The sequence below is a fragment of the Haplochromis burtoni genome, unplaced genomic scaffold (genome assembly GCF_018398535.1).
Source record: "Haplochromis burtoni strain Fernald_Lab_line unplaced genomic scaffold, NCSU_Asbu1 Contig_461, whole genome shotgun sequence".
NCBI lineage: Eukaryota > Metazoa > Chordata > Actinopteri > Cichliformes > Cichlidae > Haplochromis > Haplochromis burtoni.
Genome location: NW_024582822.1, coordinates 146,254 through 165,972, shown reverse-complemented (window position 1 = coordinate 165,972; position 19,719 = coordinate 146,254). Strand labels below are relative to the sequence as shown.

The window sequence follows — 19,719 nt, the reverse complement described above, 5'->3', positions numbered from 1 at the left end:
AACCTTGAACCTTGAACCTTGAACATAGCTACAGGCAAGTTGAATAAATTATTTATATAACTTAAAATGCAAATATAATTTGTACATTTTGAAAACGTATGCACACATTTGGAAACATACCAACTATTCATCTAAAAATGCAGCCAATGCACCTGCCGTTTTTTTTTACATTTTGTACAACCATTTAAAAATATTACTAAAACTAAAACGAGAGAACAATCAGGGCTCGCAATAAGATGCCCTACAAATGATGTGTGCCTGTAAAAAACATTGTTGGTCCCGCAAAAGACAGAGGAGAACATCACAGGGATAAACCAATGAGCTGTGCGGATCTCGTGCACTTCTTCGCAGACACGCAGTCTCCGCCCCTCACGTGACGTGAAATTTGTATTGTTTAATTAAATTAGACTTTACGGTATTTACATTATTAACGCACACACATTCATTTTAATACAAATGTTTTATTCTTTTTTTCAATCGACCGCTCTGGGAAAAAATATAATTATCATTTTTACGCGGGAGGTCAAAGGTTACTAACAAAATGGCCGAACACGCTGGAGCGGGCGTCACAATACTATGAGCTGCCGAGCAGAGAAGGGGATATTTGGATGCTTTGATGCGCATCGAGTGGAGCATTTGTGGAGTAAACTACTTATTTTTTAATAAGGAAACAGAACAACTTATTGCTGCTCGTGGCTGATGTATATTCGTGGATGCGTCGGCGTGGTTTGCATGGAAAACAGTGCACAGCGGGCTCCGGGCGATACAAACCAAAGACTCATCGACAGCCTGACACAGTGATCGTTTAAACATTCCGACTGCTAACATATAGTGCTTTGGGAGAACTGACGAGCACCCTGTAAACGTGTACGAGTCTGGTGAATGCAGGGGGCTTTGAATTGTGAGCCTGAAGAGCAGCTCAGTGCGGCTGAGGCAAGGGAAGCATCACCGAGCGGAGTTATGGCACCTTAAAAGTTCAGCAAAGCACAGCGAGAAGCAGCGATGAACAGGAAGAAGGACAAAGGCTTCGAGAGCCCGCGACCCTTTAAATTATAAGTATCTGAGCAGAATCACTTTCTTGCTGGTTGTTGTCATGTTCTATAGTAACAGAAGCAAAGTCAAGACCGAAGTAAATAGCGCTTTAGCTACACTTTGTACCTGGCTACGACAGAGAGGGTTTAGGTAGCTACATTCATAAATGAAACGTTAACTGTTTCGTTGTGTCACTGCTTTTACGACCCACCAGGTGGTGTGCATCAACAACATCAACTTCCAGAGGAAGTCTGTCATCGTAAGTACAGCACTTGCACACATAATGGCTCATCTGCTCACTGTTGGACAGCAGATACTCCTCAGTTAGCGATCTGCCGAGACGGCAGCGCTCTCTTGTTTTGGTTCCTCTAATCACACATTATGAAGGGTGCATTACTGCTTAAAAGAGTGTTACTTACTGTAATATACGCCTGCAGTCTCGTGTTAATATTCATCATTGTTATTTCTCAGCATTAAGCAAAATTACGTGTCAATCTTAAAAGTAATTTTAGCAAGAATCGCTTTTATTAAAAAAGAAGTGCTAAATAATGTTTAATGAAGATCTTTACCACACGGTGGTAGCATTTTCCCAGAAATGTGACTGTTTTACACGCATCATAGTCTTTTGTTTCTAAGACGACTTCCACCTAATTTAATATTTTGTTTGAAAAAGAAGCCTCTGTAACTGGATAAGAATCACAGTAACATGAATTCTGCACAGACTTGGAGCTGGCATAGATAGAGACAGCGTAGATAAACTAAACTGGTGCCCATCCTCTGTTATTTCTAAGGTTTGATCTGTCAGGACATAATAACAGAAATCATCTGAGCAATATGAAGTTTAAAATGATGTTATTACAAATTCAGAGGAGCGACAACACATGATGTATTACCTGTGTCATAAATCAAAATACAGAAGCAGGGTGTGCAAAAACTAAGCACACTTCGTGGTTCAATAGCTTGTAAACTCACCTTAGCAGCAGTAAGTGGAAATAATGGCTTTCTGTGTGACTTTATCAGCCTCACATTGTTTGAGAGGAGCTTTGGCCCACTCCTCCTCCCACTCTGCTTCATCTCATTTCATTGAGGTTTAGTTATTAAGGTTCTTTTACCATCACTGTCGTGGTGAAGGTGTTTTTTCTTCACATTCTGTTTACAAGTTCATTTTTTCATGCTTCAAATACATGTTGTTATATTTTGCTGATGTCTTCCTTGCCTCTGTATACTTCAGGGCTATGTTGAGCTCACCATCTTCCCCACCGTGGTCAACCTGAACAGGATCAAGCTAAACAGTAAACAGTGTCGCATCTACAGGGTCCGAGTAAACGATCTCGAAGCCCCGTTCCTCTACAATGACCCCACTCTGGAAGTGTGCCACCATGAGTCCAAGCAGTGAGTAGATCCACATTCTAGTTATTTTGGACCTCAGAATATGTGTTAGTCTACAAAAGTACATCTGAAAGTGTCACTGATTTTCTTCTTTAATTTAGATTCTATGGTTATAACACATGTGGAATTATACTGGAAGCTATCTTAACCAGATGAAGGAAGTTTGTCTTGCAGTCAACAGTTATCAGAAGTTTAATAGTTAAATTGACTGTCTTAATATTGAAGCAGTCTTTTGTGTTGTACGGAGGCGGTGCAGGTGTTCTGCAAACACCTAGTTAGGTTTAACTAGTGCAGGAACAGCCTGTCGTTACTGCAAGTAACAAACAAAATGCTGGAACTTTTTCTCTCCTGGGTCCTCCTGGGCTCTTTGTTGTGGGCAGGGTCCTTGGGTGCAAACATATTTGCTCCTTTTTTCACTTCTTTGTAAGTTCCGTCGCATTAATTCCCATAGTTTCAGAAATCTCTCACATTTGTGAGTCCTTGCTATCGTTACTATTCTTTATACTTATAAATTCAAAGCTGCAGTGAAAAACTTGTTGGAAATACCCAGGAGGAATCGATGGTGCTGAACAGGCCAATCACAATGGTTGTGGGCGGTGTCAACCCCACGTGTAATGACATTTCTAGAGAGGTGAACGTCAGATTACCCCAAATGTTACACTGTAGGGTTTCGGAGGAGTTCGCAGTTACGGCATAGGTACAGTGTAAATTTCCCAGTGAGTCCTCGGTCAGGTTAGAGACCATCAGTCAGGGAGGGAAACAGGCCCTCATGCTGGAACTGCTGCAAAGACACACTAAGTGCGGGAGGCTGATAAGAAGAAGAAGAGAGCTGCTTGGATCAAAAATAGAGAGGGAAAAAGCCAGGCTGTGTTTGGATTCAGCTGTCATGTTTGTGAGAAACCGTGAAGGGCTGATGGGAGCATCGGCGGTTTTAGCCAGAGCCAAAGGAAAGTCCGCACTAGTGTAATGAAGTGATTTTTAAAAATCTGTTTTGTTAATCGAGGTTTCATTTCTCCCGCATAATATGGACTCATTTTTATCAAATGGTGACTCACAGAAGGTAACACAGACTCATTGTCTTTACTGTGCACCCCTGTTTACCCCAAAAACCATCTGTGAGCCAGGAAAAACCCTGCTGTAAGCACTGTTTGACCAAGAAACAGAGTGATGGAGTGCCGCATTACATGACCTGGTCTCCAAAAGCTACAGACATAAACTCAAGCGAGATGGTTAGGGACTGCAGCCAACAAGTGTTCAACATGTGAGGCAGCTGCTTCAAGACTGCTGGAGCAGTTTCAAGAGTAAAGAGTGCAAAGCTGTTACTGAAGCAGAATTAAGCAGCTTTAAGAAATTCTAATGTTGCACATTTGGCGTTATTTACACTCTGATCTTTGCATCATAAATCCCTGTTATTCATAACATTGAGGTTTTTCTACACTGTGGAAAATAGTCAAAAGAAATTTAGGTTCATTTATAAGACTAGAGAGGGAGTCCCAACAGTTGGACAGGCCGCATGAACTAGCAGTTGGCAACAGTAGGGAGGAAAAACCCCCTTTGAATTAGAAAAGAAGCTCAGCGAGGGAAGGCTGGCACGTCGGGGCCCTTTATTGCTCGTGGTTGCATTTGGAGCCAAATAAACTTAGTGGAAGGATGAACTGCTGTGATTGGCCGTGTGTTTAATTTACTGAATTAGCTTAAACTAGCAGAGCTGTCTGATCATTTGAACTGTTTGGAAAATATTTGGTTGTGACTACAAGAATGAGAAGAAGTTATATAAATAAGATTTTATTGAATAACCTTTATTTAACCAGGAAGATCCCATTGATAGGCAGCAGCAAGTGTGTCACAGTTACAGAAATGACTCAGTTAAACACAGGCAGCAACAACACACATGCAAAAATAATAGATCTGAGAACACAGATTTATTTATGTCATTTACTTATCTTGTCACATTAAGATTTGTGTCCATCGGAGTGGGTGGCTGTGATTATCATCAACTGCATACTTAAAGAACAGCAATGAATGCTTACTGTGTGTCCACACAGGAGGAACCTCAACTATTTCTCCAGCGCCTACACTGCCGCAGTGAGTGCCGTGGACCCGGACGCAGGGCACGGCGAGCTGGTCATCAAAGTACCCTCTGAGCTCTGGAAACAAGGGGATGGTAATGGAGTCGTCTGTCAAGTGTTTTTGTGTAGCACCTTTCATGCAGATTAGTGCTTTTACTTTGATATCGATGAAGCCGATAATAAGAACAAATGTAAACAAAACACAACTGAAACTAAAAGCACAGCAAACATTCGAATAAAATAAACATATATTTATCTAATTGAGATAAAGTGCAATAAAATGTGCAAGTAAACTGAAAGAAGAATTAAATTAAAAAAACTAAATAAAACACAATAAACTCCAAACCTGTTAGTAAACTAAAAGCATGCAAAGTAAAACTGTATGAAATGCAGTAAAATAAAGAAACACTGTAACAGCTGAATAGAGCTGCAGCATTGTCTCCCAAAGCCTGGTTAAAGAGGCAGACGTTAAGTTTCAGGTTCAATGGTTCAACACTTCAGCTGCTCCCCGGCTCACTGTTACAGCCGCTCTGATCATTTAAGCTAAATAGTGCCCACACAGTTTTTCGTTTTATACCTGGACCAACTAGCAGATGCATGTCAGGTGAGCTGAGGGGCTGTAATGGCTATATACACTGTAAAGACTCGAGCAGCTGTTCGGCTGTTCCAAAAATCTGCCAATCAGATGGCAGCAACTCAACCCAACTGCACGTGGGCATGTAGACATGATCAAGACAACCTGCTGAAATCAAGCAAGAGAATGTGGAGGAACAGTGCTTTCAGTGACTTTGAACATAGCGTGGGCGCTCGGTCTGAGCTTTTCAGACGACGTCAGAGGAGAACGCACAGACTGCTTTGAACAGGAAGACGACAGCTGCTCAGATAATTACTCATTACAGCAGGAGGGCACCTGCAAACACACCCTGTCAAAGTTTAACATAGATGCACTATAGCTGCAGAGGACCGAGAGGCTGCACTCCTGTCAGCTGGGGCTGCACAATACAATAAAGATCGCATTCCCTCTGTGACATTATGTAGGGTCAAAATTTGGTATAAACACACTACCTGAGTGTTGGTGCTGACCAACTGCTTATGGTTAGTGTAGCCATCTTCTGATGGCTGCTTCCAGCAGGTTTACACACCGTTGAACTCCAGTCATGATGAGTTCACTGCACAAAGAGGGTCCAACCTAATATTAGCATGTTGTACCAAAAAAATAGACCATACAAACAACTGAAGGCTGCCTGAATATGGATGTGAACGTGAGTTTCTCTGTGTCATTCAGAGACAGAAACGCTCCAGAACAGAGAGGAGAAGGGTTAAAACGTTTGGAGGTCAAACTGGGTCTCCTGTGTTGTGGCTCAGAGTGAGCTCACCAGGTTGAATTTAACAGAAAAGTTAACCTTTGCTCCTACTTCTTCTGAAATTTGTCTTAGCGTCAGTGTAACCATAAAAAGAAATACCATTTCATGATGACATCTCTGAGGGCTTAAAGGTTTGTGGCTAGCTTAGAGACGTGTTGACACGTATGTCTAAAGTTATTGTTTTCAACAAATAATAAGCAGAAAAATAAATGATTTGCCCGTTTAAGGCCAGCATAATCTTTACCATCTCTTTTCATTTTTTTCAAATGACATTTTATTTTGAAAAGCCATCACCTGGTTACTTGTCTGTTGATTGTATCCAGTTCACTAAAATAAGGTTTTTGCCTTTTGTTGAATGAACATAAATAAAAATGGATGTTTTTATGTTTTGTTTTGTGTATCCAGATCTGAAAGTGTTGAAGGTGTACATAGAGTTTTCTCTGGACCAGCCCAAAGGCGGCCTCCACTTTGTTGTTCCTGATGTGGAGGGGAGCATGGCGGAGAGAGGAGCCCATGTGTTCTCCTTTGGGTACCAGAACTCCACAAGGTCTGCAAACAAACAATCTTCTCGTCCGTAGTAGATGAATAAATAAAAACCGCATTCCTTGGCTCCATATTGACAGATACAATATGTAGAAGTGAGTTTTTGTTTTGGATGTTCCAGCTTTGGAAGTTGTGATGGAAAAATGAAAATCTTCTCCTGTCACAGATTCTGGTTCCCTTGCGTGGACTCTTACTCAGAGCTGTGCACATGGAAGCTGGAGTTCACTGTGGATGCATCTATGGTGGCTGTATCATGTGGGGATCTGGTGGAGACCATTTACACTCATGACATGAGAAAGAAGACTTTCCATTACGTCCTTCCCATCCCAACAGCAGCTCCCAACATCTCCCTGGCTGTGGGCCCCTTTGAAATCCTTGTGGACCCCTACATGCACGAGGTGGGTCCTCGTTCTCTGTTCTTTCTGCGTGGAGTTTAAATAAATGTTGCAGTTATTTCCTCCTGCAGGTATTTATACAAACTGACATCAAACATGTTCATAGTTGCAGGAAAGGATCCTTACCACAAATACACAAACTGCTCTGGAACAGATAAATCAGGCTACCACTTTAATTGGACTCACTGACCCCAAACCAGTAAAAAATGTACTGGGCTGTGGTTAAAAGTCATGTCCATGAAGTGTTTGTGTAAACTTTACCCTCAGCTGTACAGCTTTTAGATCACCTGGCTTGGAATAAGTTCTGCAACGACAGATGCAGAATGCAGTCGTCGAATAATCCAGACAGATGAGATTAGTCCAGCTTTTTATATCATTTTTATCCTAAAATGCCTTTAAAGTGGTTTAAATGGAGCTTTGTCCTGTAGTGTTTTTTGATGACCACTTACTTAAGCGTCTTTTGAAGGTAAACGGTGTAAATAAAGAAGAATACATCGGCTCTGGTCACATAATCTTTGAAATACCACTGAAGCGCGCACGTCTTTGTTTCCTGTCAGGTGACACATTTCTGCCTGCCGCAGCTGCTCCCTCTTCTCAAACACTCAATGTCGTACCTGCACGAGATTTTTGAGTTCTACGAGGAAATCCTGACGTGCCGCTATCCTTACTCCTGTTTCAAAACTGTGTTTGTGGATGAGGCCTACGTTCAAGTATCCTCCTATGCTTCTATGAGCATCTTCAGGTAGGTCGTGATATCAGAGTTCACTGGTCCTTTTTGGCAGGATTGATAGAAGAAATCAGCAAATGTAAAACACAAATAGATTGCTGTTGAAGGCGTTATTCCTCTCATTCAACTGCTGCCTCTGTTTCAGTACCAACTTGCTCCACAGCGCTATGATCATTGACCAGACTCCCCAGACTCGCCGCTGTCTGGCTCAGGCGTTGGCTCAGCAGTTCTTCGGCTGTTTTATTTCCAGGATGTCCTGGTGAGTGTTAACATGGGATGGTGAAGTAAAGCCAAAATCTGAGACACAAGTTCTAGTCTCCAAAGTCTAAGACTTAGAAAGAGGATGAGGAGTCCTGTCGTTCGGTAGTAGAGCTCCTGCTTCTCCACATCAAAGGAGCCAGTTAAGGTGGATCCCTCCTGTGTGAGTTGCTCTGGGCATGTGCTGCGGGGAGGAGGTTACAGGGTAGACCCAGGACACGCTGGTGAGACCTGATTGTCCTGGGAGAACTTCAGATGAGCTGGAGGAGGTGGCTGGGCACAGGGAGGGCTGGGCTTGTCATGATCTGTAAGACAATGTTGACTCTGTCACAATGCACCACACTTTTCCGTCTTAATTGATACATTTGTTTCTTTTTACTAACACGTAACCATCGTTTGTAGCAACATGTTTTCACATCATGTTTTACATCAGTTTAGGTGCTTTTTTTTTCTTTCTTCGTGGAAGGTGTCACAGATTTAGACAGCAAGTACGATGATTAATATGATTAATGGTTCAGATACCTTTGTTTACACAATTAAACAGTACTCAAATGCTTCTTGATAATTGCGTGTGTTAGTGTTAGACTAGTCAGTCAAATTTCTCCCCTCATATTGTCGACCAAGAAATTAGTCTCCAAAAACATCCGTCAGCCTAATATCTGATATAGATAAGAACCTTCAGCAGCGTGAGATGTTTCTATAAAATGCATAGCTTGTGTAACACCATTGAGTCTGTTCCCTTTGGGTTGTTGTTTGTAGTTATACGTGTAGTTTGCTCTGCACAACACAGTCATTTCTAACCTCCTCACAACCACTTTAATGTGACCGACTCTTATTGTTCCCATCGTCCAGCAAGCAGTGTCCACAACAAAGAAACAACGTGTGCACGTAAATGTTCAGGTGACATCACACTGTGACATCATATTAAACCCCTTTTTCCTGTGAAACAGAGGCCTGTGCAGGATTTGGAACATTTAAGTGGTGAATGGCCTGTATTTGTATATCGCTTTACTCAGTCCCTATGGACCCCAAAGCGCTTCCCATATGGAAAAGAAATAGTAAAAACATACATGATTTACTCATGAAGGTGGCCACTTTCTCATTACTTTCATATATTTTTTTAGTAAGTATACAAAACATACAAGTTTCATTATATAATTTTTCAAGGGATCTTATACGTGTTTCCACTCTTGTATGCTTTTCATACAAGTTTCACACAAGACAGATAAAAACTTTATAAGATTTATATCTTTTCCATATGGGTTTACACTACATTCAGTCATCCACCCATTCACACACACATTCACACACTGGTGATGGCAGCTACATTGTAGCCACAGCCACCCTGGGGCGCACTGACAGAGGCGAGGCTGCCGGACACTGGCGCCACCGGGCCCTCTGACCACCACCAGTAGGCAACGGGTCTCAAACCGGCAACCTTCTGATTACAAGACGAACTGCCAACTCTAAAACCACGACCGCCCCATTTAATGTGGCGTTCTTGTATTTAGAAGGTGTAATGTTCATATATGCTGACCAATGAGTTCTCCAGAAAACAGTCAATCTGTAGGCTAGCAGTAAAAAGATCTATAGTTATTGAGAACGTCTACAATTCGAGCAGTTGTATATTTGTGTAAATGTTTATGTACCGAGATAAGCTGCGAACAACAAACCAAGACTAGCTGTCGACGTTTTCCTTACGGTTAGTATTGGTCAATGGCTTTAAACACCTCCTCTTTTATCTGAACATAGTTTTGGTTTCCCAAAAGCTAACTTGGAAAATATTGATGTGGAAAACCTTTACTTGGCCTGACTGGTGATGCTAGAATAAGCAGATCCAGGTAATGAAAAGGTATCCTGAATATGTGGAGCTTGCTTTTGGACGCTGTAAGAAAAGGCACTGAGAAGATGCACCACAAGTTCAGCTACAAACAGGCTGCGATTGGGCTCAAAGGCCAGAGAGTTGTGTAATGGAAAAGAAGCGTCAGTGTTGTTTGGAAGCGTTCTCACACAAACCGCTATGAACAGATCTCAGCAGTGCTTCCCTCGGCTCTCTGGGCTTTTAGAAACGTGTGGTAACAGTTAGTCCTCAGACCTCTTCTCGTAAGGCTGCCTGCTGATGAGAGATTTACAGCAGAACAAGGCTGTTCTGTCAGTACCAAGAGTCAGAAGTTGGGCCGGTCCTGGCCTGAACAACTGTATCCTCCAGCATGATGGATCGCTGCGCCGCTCGGCAGCTCTGCCAGTGCGGTCAGTGTCCGTGAGAGACTGAGGGCTTGATTATGTTAAGAGGCCCGTCAGAAAGGCCTCAACAGTCTCAGGTGCACCTTGTGCTGTGTCTACCCCTGTGTGTCCCTCCTTTACCCTACAGGCCATCTTCCATTCACCGTCCATACTTTGCCTTCTCCTCACTGACCTCCAAACACACGTCAGATGTGGGGCCTTGATCTGCTCATGTTGTTGGGCTAGCTGGCTGCTGTTGTGTAAGGAAAAACCTCACAAAAAGTCAGATCTCTTTGATTTTAACAAAGCATGGCGGCCTGCTAGCAATTAATCAGAGCAGGGGGTTAACTGAGGGCTGTAATTGAGAACAGGCTAAGCTAAGCAGCCCATCAGACATACAAGGCACATGAAAGGTATTGGTTCAACTGGTTATGCATTTTGGAAAAACACGACCTTTTCTGATGTGTCGCTGCTCCGTGTGTGCACCGGATGATCCTCCTTAGACTTCCTGAGAAATGAAACTGCCTGTTGTGCTGTTTTTGGGACTCCTCTTGAAGAAAGGTGTCTTACAGCTATGAGGATGAAAAGAAGGTAATCCAAACTTAGGACTTAATTATCGCCCTGAGCATGACCCAACTTAAAAAGAAAATACTTAAGAAAACACACAGTGTACTGTTGACTCCAGGACATACAGCGATGAAGTCATCTGTGCCGTGTGTGCCAGGCTGGACTTAGCTCAGTGTCAAGCAGGGAAACCACCGAGGCTGAATAAGTGTATTGTGTCTCTCTTTCTTTTTTAACAAGCTAATAAATCCAAGCTGATAAATTAATGAGAGCAGTGTGTGGGGCCCTGATTGTAAAAGTTACTATTAAAATGTGAAGAAGCAACAAGTGTGGTCTTAAATGATTTATCATGCTTGGGCATGATGAAAGAGCGCATATCAGTGAGGGAGGAAGGATGGAAGAAGAGCCCTCACCCCCACAGGTCACGGCAGATGGCCGCCCCTCTCCCAGCCTGGTTAAAGGGAGTTTTTCCTTCCCACTTTGCCAAGTACTTGCTCACAGGGGGTCGTATGATTGCTGGGATTTTCTCTGTATTACTGTAAGGTCTTTGTCTTACAATACAAAGCGCTTTGAGGTGGCTGCAGCTGCAGTGATCAAACTGAATTGAATTGTCACTAATATCGTTGCTGTATCTAAATGCTGGAATTTCACTGTGATTCATTCACAGTAACGTTGGAAGAAAGTTGGGGTGTTTTGTGAGCTTAGAGCTGAGATGTTCTCTGTTCTGTAGGGCTGACGAGTGGGTGCTGAAAGGAATCTCAGGGTACATCTACGGTCTCTACCTGAAGAAGACCTTTGGAGTCAATGAGTATCGGCACTGGATCAAAGAGGTGAGCGCTTCATAAATCTTCCCCTGTAAAAGCTGCTTCCTCATCAGTTAATACAGTTAAAGCTTCAGCCACATACTGAGTGTTTGATTTAACTGTGGTGCTGTACAGATACAAAACTGTAGAAATGTGCCTTACTATATCTAGAAAGTTTGATTACATTTTTAAACTTTGGTGGAACCTGATGGAACGTCAAACATGCTCAGGTCGAATAATGTTGGTGTTGATAATAAATCTCATTATCATCTCCTTCTGATACAGAAAACATACCTTTTGTTTTTGCCCACAGGAGCTGGACAAGATTGTGGAGTATGAGCTGAAAATGGGAGGAGTCTTGTTGCACCCCACCTTCAGTGGCGGGAAAGAGAAAGACAAGTAAGATATTAGATTCTAAGAAGTGTAAGCAGTGTCGTGTTTAGTCATAATACTCCGAGTATAAATCCCAGATCATTTGTTGGGTTTTGAACTTTCTTCTCTTCTTAGTCCAACTCCCCACCTTCACTTCTCCATCAAACACCCCCACACACTGTCTTGGGAGTATTACAAGATGTTCCAGTGTAAGGCACACCTGGTGATGAGGCTGATAGAAAACAGGATCAGCATGGAGTTCATGTTGCAGGTCAGCTGGGTCCTTTTGTGTGTGTGCCAGTAGTAACATGCTCTCTCTTTTAGCTCATTAACCTTTTGTTATTGTTTAGGTTTTCAACAAGCTCCTGAGTCTGGCCAGTACAGCCTCGTCTCAGAAGTACCAGAGTCACATGTGGAGCCAGATGCTTCTGTCCACTCATGCCTTCCTCAAATCCATCTCCAACGTCTCTGGCAAAGACATAGGCCCCCTCATCAAACAGTGGGTGTATCCTTTATCGCAATCAGATCTGTGTTTGCAGACGGATGCAGGGATGGTGGAGGTTGCAGTGTTGGAAACAGTAAATAAGAAAGAAAATAAGCAAATATGAAAGGCGTATAGCAGCATCATGTGAAACTGATTACAGTCAAATAAAAACATTCAAATATTGAGTCTTTATCCACTGGGTCCGACACCTCCTTGGAGGGTTTTAGTCTTAACCGTTCATATGCAGAGATCAGAGCAGTGTGGTGAAATTCTTCGGCAGTTTTGCCTTCAACAGAAAGAGGAACGTGCTGGAGCTGGAGATCCGTCAGGACTACACATCATCTGGAACTCAGAAATATGTGGTGAGTCTTACAGCCCTGTGCCTTGTCACTCTGTCAGGACCCAAGCAGGCTTAAATTGTCGGACTTTTTTTGCTACGTTCTTTGCTCTGTTTCCTTGCAGGGTCCAATCAAGGTGACCGTACAAGAGCTGGACGGCTCCTTCAACCACATGCTGCAGATAGAAGAGAACAGCCTGAAACACGACATTCCCTGCCACTCAAAGAGCAGAAGGTGCCGGACGCTGCGTCACTCTCCTCTGCCGGGCTTGTGTATTACAATGGACACTTACATTATTGCTGTTATAGCGCCTGAAAATCATGCATTGCTAACACTGAGATGTGCTACAGTGCATCCAGAAAGTATTGCCAGTGCTTGATGCTACAAGCTTGGCACATGTTTCTCCTATTTTCTTTGCAAACCCTCCATCAGGTTTGATGGTGTACAGCCATTTTCAAATCTTTTGAGAAATGTGTAATCTATTTCAAGTCTGGACTCTGGTCGGGTGCCCCCCCTTGGTCATCTTGACTCAGTGTTTAGGGTAATTGTCCTGTTAGAACAGGGGTGGGCAACCCCAGTCCTCGAGGGCCGGTGTCCTGCAGGTTTTAGATACCTGTTTCAACACACCTGAATCACATGATGAGCTCATTCCCAGGCCTCTGGAGAACTTCAACACATGTTGAGGAGGTCATTCAGCCCTTTGAATCAGCTGTGTTGGATCAAGGACACATCTAAAACCTGCAGGACACCGGCCCTCGAGGCCTGGAGTTATAAGATGAACCTTCACCCCAGTCTGAGAAGCAGAGCTCTCTGAAGGTTAATGATGTCTCCATACATCACTGCATTCATCTTTACCTCGACCCTGACTAGTTTCCCAGTTCCTGCTGCCAAGAAGCATCGCCACAACGTGATGCTGGCACCACTGTAGGATCGTGATGAGCAAAGCCTGGTTTTGCTCGACATGACGCTCGACATTCAGGCTGAAGAATTTAATCTTTGTTTCCTCAGACCAGAGAATTTTGTTTCTCGCGGTCTGAGAGTCCTTCGGGACTTTACTAAGGAGTGCCGTCTGTTTGGCCGCTCTGCCACATATGTCTGATTGGATAGTTAAATATTCAATGCTGCAGAAATGTTTCTGTGCCTTCTGTGGATTTCATGGCTTGCTTTGCGCTGTGTGCCTTTCCAAACCATGCTCAGCTGAATTTACTACAGTTGGGCTCCAGTCAGGTTGTAGAAGCTCTTGATCAGCAGAAACAGGACGCACCTGATCTCAGTTTTGAGTGTCACTGGAAAGGCTGTAAAATCTTATATGTGTTCAATTTTTGTTGTTTTATTTTTAATACATTTGCAAGAATTTAAACAAACTTTATTCACTTTGTAGAATTTTGAGGTCAAATTAATTGAATCCATTTTGGAATAACATGACAGCATGTGGAACAAGTGAAGCGTGTGGATACTTTTCAGATGCACCATTTGATGTTACTTAGAAGAAGGTTGTGGCTTCACTGTTTCCTCCTAATATATACGAATGTTTCCAGTCTTTGTTCTGATTCTTTGTTTCTCTCCTCAGCGAGAGCGTCTGTCATATCAGGCTGGGAGTGTTTGGTGTCACTGATGTGATTTCTGTTTGCAGAAACAAGAAAAAGAAGATCCCTCTGATGAATGGAGAGGAAGTTGACATGGATTTATCTGCAATGGAGTAAGACATTACTGCTGTGATGCATTGCTGCTATGTGACTAAGGCTGCGTTCACTCTGCAGGTCTTGATGCTCAATTCAGATTTTTTGATCAAATCCGATGTTTTTGTCTGCTCGTTCACACTACAAATAAAATGCGACAGCAAACGCGCTCTAGTGTGAACGCTCAAAGCGGCGCATGTGCAAAAGAAGACGTCACACACAACGCGCTCTGTTTAGACCCAGAGCAACAGTATGTGTGATTGATGGCCTTAATATAAAGACTTCGGACTTTATGTTTCCCAATTTTTGCTTTAAGTTATTTTGTTATTTACATAATAATGTAAATAACCTAATAATGATCCTTGTTGCTGTGTTAGAGGAGCGCTGCTTCAAAGGATAGTTTCTGTCAGAATCTGCAGATTATACAGGACAAAGAAAATGTTCACGCTGTCTTCCCAACAGTTTCACGGGATGGACAGGAAGCGTTCGCGATGTCTTCTCCGGCGCTGATAATTGGCGTCTGTCTTGTGTCAGTGACGTAAAAGACGGATTCAATGCGACCTGACCATCAAACAGCAGTCGCTTTCTAAAACATCAGATACGTGTCGGATTCAGCACCACATACGAAAGTGACCCAGATCAGATTTGAAAATATGGGATTTGTGCCGTTCACACTGTCACCATGATGGGATAGATGGTCGCAGAGGGTCAAAAACATCGGATTTGATGCGCTTTCGCCTGCAGTGTGAACGCAGCCTAAGAGTATTGTCTTGCCAAGTTAATGCATACATCTGTCTAACATATACGGTGCACGGTGTCCGTGCCTGTTCATTCCTCTGCAGTGCTGACTCTCCCCTCCTGTGGATCCGAATCGACCCGGACATGTCCATCCTGAGGAAGGTGGAGTTTGAGCAGGCTGACTTCATGTGGCAGTATCAGCTGCGCTATGAGAGGGATGTTGTTGCACAGGTGGGCTAACAGTAAGCATGCAGGGCTCCACACCGGCCTTAAAGAGCAGTCTCCTGTGTGTTAGATGAGCCTGTAGTTCTAATGAGTTGTCATTTCCACAATGATTTGATAAAGGAATCCCTTTATTTGCTCAAATCACAGCTCACTAATGTTCTGTGTCTTCATTCTGCTGCACAGTGATGCACATGTGCAGCTTTTTCCACTTCCACTATGACACCAGTGCATCAGAACATTATTGTATCACTGTGTCTAACAGGTAGCGAGTGCCCAGTGTTTAAGCATTCAGACTGTATCCATCAGTCTAAGGAAGAGACTGTGAATAATTCTGTATATGTAACGTCAGACAAGACTTAAACATATTAAACGGTGTCAATGGGACCAGGATGCATCGGATTTAAAGAAAAAGTTTATTTGTCACAACGTTTGCTTGCACTCGTGTCCGTGTGTCGGAGAGAGTCTTCACTGCTCTGCTGTTATTTACAGCCACACTGCTTTCACTGTGAGTGCACCTCCTCACACACATGCGCTGCCTCTGCGGGCAGATGAAATGAAAAACAACAATCAGATTCCTGATATTTTTCCTCCATGGTGATGGTCACATGGTCAAGTTCTCCAGTTCCTGTAGCATCAAGGCACCGTCCAGTCCTGACGGTTGGCGTGCTGTTTGCTCAGTAATTAATCTTCTCTCCATGCAACAGAGCTCAGCCTTTCTGGTTTTTGTTTCATGCAGAAAGTTATTTGCATGTTGCTTTGTGGTAAAGAATGAGGCCTCTGATCCTTGCTGTCACGCGTCCTCTAGTCTGTAATGATGGTTTTGTCCCTGACTTCTCTGCCTGTGAATCCAACTCTGGCATAAATCACAACCGTCCCTGTGGAGAAATCTTTTTTGAGGCCACAGCCAGGATGCGGGTTGCAGGTGTCTTTTAGGAACTTGAAGTGTTTGGACAATCTTTCATTTAAATGTCGGTTTTATGGTTTAATTAAATGTGTTTTTTGCCATGTTTTCTGCTTAGTTATGCAGCTACAAAAACTGCAACGTTAGCATAGTTAAAGTTACTGTTCGTACTACTGCAATTTTTTAGTAAATGTTCATCTTTTTCTTGTGTGTAAAGTCTGATTGAACAATGATCTCTCTGTTAGGAGGAGGCCATCTCAGCACTTGAAAAATTCCCAACTCCTGCCTCCAGGCTGGCTCTGACTGACATCCTCGAGCAGGAACAGTGTTTCTACAAAGTTCGCATGCAAGCGTGCTTCTGTTTGGCTAAGGTACGTGTCACTGTGTTGGTGTGTGATTCAGTAACAGCACAATGAAAAGGTTTTGAAGGCTTCAGCTTCTTCCACAATCTGTTGAATACAATGTGTAAGCCACAACCATAGAGATGATGGCACTCCCAAACATCCATCCGTCTGTTAATTAGTCTTCCCTCATCTGTCAGCATCCACCTGAGCTCCACTGTCCAGTGAGATTAAATTAGCGCTGTTTGGTCCTGTCAGCGGCTCTGAGCAACGAGGTGCGCCCTTCTTACACCGTCTAAAATCAGATGGATGTGGGATCCAGCACGGCCACATTTTCTAACCCTTCATGTTCGTGTGCTTGTGATTTCACCTGGAGTTTAAATCGTCAAAGTAACTTCAAACAGAACCACCTTAATAACTCCAGTTACAGAGTTGCTGATGTGCGGCGTTGGTTTTTTTAATCTCACAACAAGTTGTGGATTCCTCATTTACGCTAAGGCCAAGTCTGCGAGCGCTGGGACACACGTGCTGTCAGCAGGGAGCGTCAAAGCGCCCTCTGGTGGACAAACCCTCCAACATCAACACAACATGGTTGAATGGTGTTTCTCCTGACTCTTTATTATTTATCAGCCATCATAAATGCCAATATCGATGTTACCAAATGGCTAATGTGGGCTTACATATCAGTTTAGACTCCTTGAATCTGTCAGAGGTTACTATAAAGCTAGCTACGTCACCTCTTCACAACACTACAGAAGAGACGGGACACAAAGCAGTCACACATTTATTCCTCTTGCCGCAGACTTAGTGAGAGGCCTGCTAAACCCAGCACAAGGAAGGAGCCAGGTTACACAACTACAGACTGAGGCAACACTAATGTATGCAACACTATGTGCCAGCAGTCATGACATCACTTTTGGTGGTCATCGGCATCAGCCAGAATAACAACGCAAAGCATAATTTGCCTGCAATGTTGTTAATATGGCAAAGCGATGTGGTCATGCTGAGTTTGGCTCCACATGTCACTGTTTGAAATGGCTCATTGCTAGCAGCAGACAGAAACTGGAGGGTGGTATTCTGGGAGTAGTATAAAAGAAAACGTGTTAACAGGTGAGACAGTTTTAAGAATAAAGTTTTGGGCGGACTGAAGGATCCACATAGGAACGAACAGTTTCAGCCTGTAGCTTCACAGTGTGACTCTGCTTTTCTTTTTAATCAAAGATGACAAAAACAGGAGCCTTTCCTCTGTTTCTTCTGCATTTACGTCAGTGGTCACTTAGTATATTAGTACCAAATAAAATGTAACTGATTGTAACTATTACAAAAGAGCTGCAGCAGCAGTACAGGCCATCGCTTCCAAGCTAGCGAGGCCACCCACCACTTTAAATGTTGCTGCACTTCAGCTCAGTTGACTGAATAATTCTGTGGCCCCAGGAAATTCTCTGTTCTCTGGATTTGGTCTGTTCTAACTTTCACCCCACTGGATTTCCATCCTTCAGGTTCCACCTGAACCAATATTTTCACAGCATGAGTGGAGGATGAAATGGCAGCACTTCACTTCTTTCACTAGCTCGCTGCGTTTGGCCACAGAGCCCCCAGCAGACTCTGTGATAATGGCTTTTGGTATACACAAAGCTCACGCACACTCAGGCATCCACACTCACACTGACCACAGACTCCAGTATGGCAGGCTTTACATTCCTCTCTGGACTTGGCTGCATTGCGATTGGTCGGGATCAGTTGTGTGTTGTTGGTAGAAAATGTGGGAAGCACGCTTCGAACACAGTGATACAGTCCATGAATGCATCCCCACATCCGACAGCCCACCTCCCCCTTATCCAGCTAACCAAATGACAACATCCTGCATGAGTGACCCTTGCCCTCATTTTACCACATTAACATAAATTCCCCAATATCCTGTTGGAGCGTATAGACCAGTGGGGCCGCTGTTCATACCTGTGGAAACCACACGAGCTGTCCGTGTTTGCATTTGCTGTTGACTTTGTAGCTCAGCTCTCACCACACGAAGTGCAACAGACAGACAAAGCATTGTTATACAAGCGAGAACATTCTTCACTTGTCATTCGTGTTTCTCAAATTCCTGCTGTAGCTATTATACTTCGCCGTACATTCTTCATTCCCTGCACTCTGCTGGAATCTGAAATGTTTCGCTGTTCTCTTTGTTGTTTTACTGTGACGGCAGCAGACAGAGGGGAGCTGATGGATGCAGTTCTGCACAATCAGGCGTTTAAAAGTGTAATAAAGTAACTTGTGGTTTGTTTTGTTACGCTGTGACTCTTACAGATAGCCAACGCCATGGTGAGCACATGGCAGGGTCCACCAGCTATGAAGTCCCTGTTCACCAGAATGTTCTGCTGCAAGAGCTGCCCAAACATCGTCAAGACCAACAACTTCATCAACTTCCAGAGCTACTTCCTCCAAAAGGTACAGCCAAGAAGCAGAGCTAAACAGTCCGATTAAAAAGCTTGAAGCTTATTCTTACGATAAGTGCTGTCACATCATGAGGTTTTAATCGTTAACACATAAATAACTGCTCTGAACAAATAGTCCTTATCTCGAGCACAGCGTTAGTGACTTGCAGACTATGCATTCACAGTCAGCTGTGTAAACAAGTGTCAGCTAACTGGCAAATCTAATGTAGGCATCCTGTTTAATCCACTTTAGCCTTCTCACATTTGCTTTCATCTGTAAGCTGCTTTGTAACCCACCTCAACCCCAGCTTCACATGAGTACGGGTAAGCCGGTGTGCCAAAATCAGAGCCACACCACCAAATACGAATGACTGCAGGTGGAAGAAACAGCCTTCTTTGGATTTTAGTGGTCATGTGGTCAGTCGTAATGACTTAATTAGATACTTTGTGAAGAATAAAATGATAATAAGAAGATAAATGTATTGCATTGAAGATGAAAACATGAATATGTTCTCTATCCTGTAGACTTTGTAAATAAAACATGCACAGGGCCGGTATAAATAACTCAAATATGTTAAGAGTATCAGTAAAACTACAAAGAAATTCTAGTGGTGGGTATTAACAATAAACACTGGATATGGCAAAAGCAACAAGCACAGCCAGGTGACAGAGTGGCAGTTAGGAGATACTCTGTGTGTGGCACAAATTCTCCAGATGTGACTGCAGTCAGATACGTAAAAAGACTGGCTTGTGTTTTAGAAATGGCACTCGTGCTCATAGGTAAAACAACCAGAGTGAAGCTCTTTATGAGAATAAATATTATTATAATAACACATTAAAGG

The 19,719-nt window shown here is 43.2% G+C and overlaps 1 protein-coding gene across 1 annotated transcript in view; it reads left to right on the top strand.

The window, feature by feature from the left end:
- The first annotated feature begins 521 nt into the window (after positions 1-521).
- The window catches only part of taf2 (TAF2 RNA polymerase II, TATA box binding protein (TBP)-associated factor), a 34,480-nt gene continuing 15,282 nt past the window's right edge, over positions 522-19,719 (top strand). Inside the window, exons 1-18 of the mRNA XM_005946338.3 lie at positions 522-1,052; positions 1,237-1,291; positions 2,264-2,424; positions 4,467-4,585; positions 6,260-6,401; positions 6,564-6,795; positions 7,350-7,534; positions 7,665-7,778; positions 11,295-11,394; positions 11,681-11,766; positions 11,875-12,010; positions 12,090-12,244; positions 12,471-12,585; positions 12,686-12,795; positions 14,195-14,260; positions 15,083-15,209; positions 16,350-16,475; positions 18,750-18,890. Of these exons, the coding sequence (XP_005946400.1) occupies positions 1,003-1,052; positions 1,237-1,291; positions 2,264-2,424; positions 4,467-4,585; positions 6,260-6,401; positions 6,564-6,795; positions 7,350-7,534; positions 7,665-7,778; positions 11,295-11,394; positions 11,681-11,766; positions 11,875-12,010; positions 12,090-12,244; positions 12,471-12,585; positions 12,686-12,795; positions 14,195-14,260; positions 15,083-15,209; positions 16,350-16,475; positions 18,750-18,890 (2,220 nt within the window). The 5' untranslated portion in view covers positions 522-1,002. The remainder of the gene's footprint in view (positions 1,053-1,236; positions 1,292-2,263; positions 2,425-4,466; positions 4,586-6,259; positions 6,402-6,563; positions 6,796-7,349; positions 7,535-7,664; positions 7,779-11,294; positions 11,395-11,680; positions 11,767-11,874; positions 12,011-12,089; positions 12,245-12,470; positions 12,586-12,685; positions 12,796-14,194; positions 14,261-15,082; positions 15,210-16,349; positions 16,476-18,749; positions 18,891-19,719) is intronic.